Source organism: Octopus bimaculoides, chromosome 3 (assembly GCF_001194135.2).
Source record: "Octopus bimaculoides isolate UCB-OBI-ISO-001 chromosome 3, ASM119413v2, whole genome shotgun sequence".
Lineage (NCBI taxonomy): Eukaryota > Metazoa > Mollusca > Cephalopoda > Octopoda > Octopodidae > Octopus > Octopus bimaculoides.
This window is the reverse complement of record NC_068983.1, coordinates 44,001,291-44,003,328: the sequence shown is the minus strand read 5'-3', so window position 1 is coordinate 44,003,328 and position 2,038 is coordinate 44,001,291. Positions and strand designations below refer to the sequence as shown.

Here is a 2,038-nt window from a genome sequence, read left to right as displayed (position 1 = left end):
TATAACTATCACCGCCGCGGCAGATATATTCCCCCACCGCCACCGCAATCACGACCACCACCACCACACCCACCATCACCACCATACAGCAATATCTACTCCCGCCATCACCTCTACCACCCCGCTAACGTCATTGCTGACGCCACCCCATCCTCCCAAAACGCTACCCCTATTCCACCCCCTCCGTCGTCGTTGTCGGGGTGACGGTAGTAGTCGTTGCCGTGGTAAAGAGAGAAAGAGAAAACACAAGTTTTTTTACTGTTTCTCTGAGCGAGTGTCCAGTCGGCGGACCTTCTCTACATCACACGCTACAGTGACACCATCACATATATAAAAATTGTATCTATATATATATAGGCCCTCCATATCACATTACCCACTCGATTTTCACACATATTTGCGTTAAGGGCATTCATCACTTTGATTAGTGATAATAATAAATAGAATTATTGTTATACTTTTCCCTCTTTCTCTTTCACACACATTATACATATAAAGATTATACACATATTTTTCTTCTTTTAATACATAACAAATACACACAGACATAGTTTTCTAATATACAATAGTTAACACACATACACATGTATAAATAACTTTCTTTATATATATCAGTAAATATATTTTACTTTCTTTTTATACATACACACATATAATGACAATTTAATGCTTCTATAAGTTTGCATACAATAAACAAATACATAAGTATGGTATATATAAGTATATATATGTACTCGTATATATAACTACACCCACAGTCACATACACTCAGATAACATCCGCCGTTGGATTGGGGGAAAGCCCTGCTCTGTTCTTAACAACGACAAACATCTATGTGTGAAATATCAAGACTGTATGAATATAAAATATAACACAAATGTTAGAAATCTTACAAACTGTCTCTGCTTCATAGAATATTAGATTTCTTCGCGCTTGATTACTTAATCGATAATACGGGAACTTTTAATGAAAGGAACACTTTGTTAAACAGATATATATTGATATATATCAAACGATGGATCCTTTAAGGAAATTAAGTTTTTGGATAGTTACACTATTAACTCTTGGCTTGTCAGGTAAGAGAAACTTTTCTGGTTTTTTTTCAAATTTTAAACTCAATTTGTGTGATCTTTTTATGTCTGTCTACCTGTCTGTTCATTTATTTTTCTATCAGTCTAGCTATTTAACCTATGTATCTATCTATCTATCTATCTATCTATCTATCTATCTATCTATCTATCTATCTGACTGTCTGTCTATCTATCTATCCATCTATCTATCTATCTATCTATCTATCTATCTATCTATCTATCTATCTATCTATCTATCTATCTATCTATCTATTTCTCACCCCTCCTTCCCTCTCTTCCGAGCATCTATATCTAACTATCTGACTGTCTATCTATATTCAATAATCCTTTTGATTGTCCGTCAGTTTACCACAAAATAATCTACTTAATATCTACCACTTTCTGTTTCCCCACTTTTTCTCTGGCCATCCTCCACCTCTCGTAACCACACACATACACGCACGCACGCACGCACGCACACACACACACACACACACACACACAAACACACACACACACACAGAGGTCCCCCGAAAGAAACAAGGCGGAACAAAATACTTTGGGTCTCGAGATGGCGCGTAAAGCTGACCATGCTTTTAGGGAGAGACCAAGTAGACAGTCACGGGCCCCTCAAAATAATGTGTCGGCTGACCCCTATCTTACCTCATATGCTTTGCATGTGTGTGTGTGAGAGTGCGTGCGTGTGTATGTGTGTATTTCGGCGTACCTACACAAGTGTGCTCGGCCCGGATTTGTTTCCTCATAACTTTCAGAAAAATGGATATTTTTAAATGGAATCTTCTATGAATAAGCTTCAGATTGTGTAGATTCCGTTTATATTTGTTGTGAAAAGAAATTTTCCATTTTTCTGTAAATTATGAAGTAACAAATTCCGGTGGGGGGCAAACTTGGGTAAGTATACCTTGGTAAGTCTTCTCTTAATTCATTTTGTTGTATCTCGGGATTAT

General features: G+C 37.1%; 1 protein-coding gene across 1 annotated transcript in view; it reads left to right on the top strand.

The window, feature by feature from the left end:
- Positions 1 to 199: 199 nt before the first annotated feature.
- LOC106876528 (uncharacterized) overlaps positions 200 to 2,038 on the top strand; it is a 68,458-nt gene continuing 66,619 nt past the window's right edge. The window contains exon 1 of the mRNA XM_014925111.2: positions 200 to 1,076. Within this exon, the coding sequence (XP_014780597.1) occupies positions 1,016 to 1,076 (61 nt within the window). The 5' untranslated portion in view covers positions 200 to 1,015. The remainder of the gene's footprint in view (positions 1,077 to 2,038) is intronic.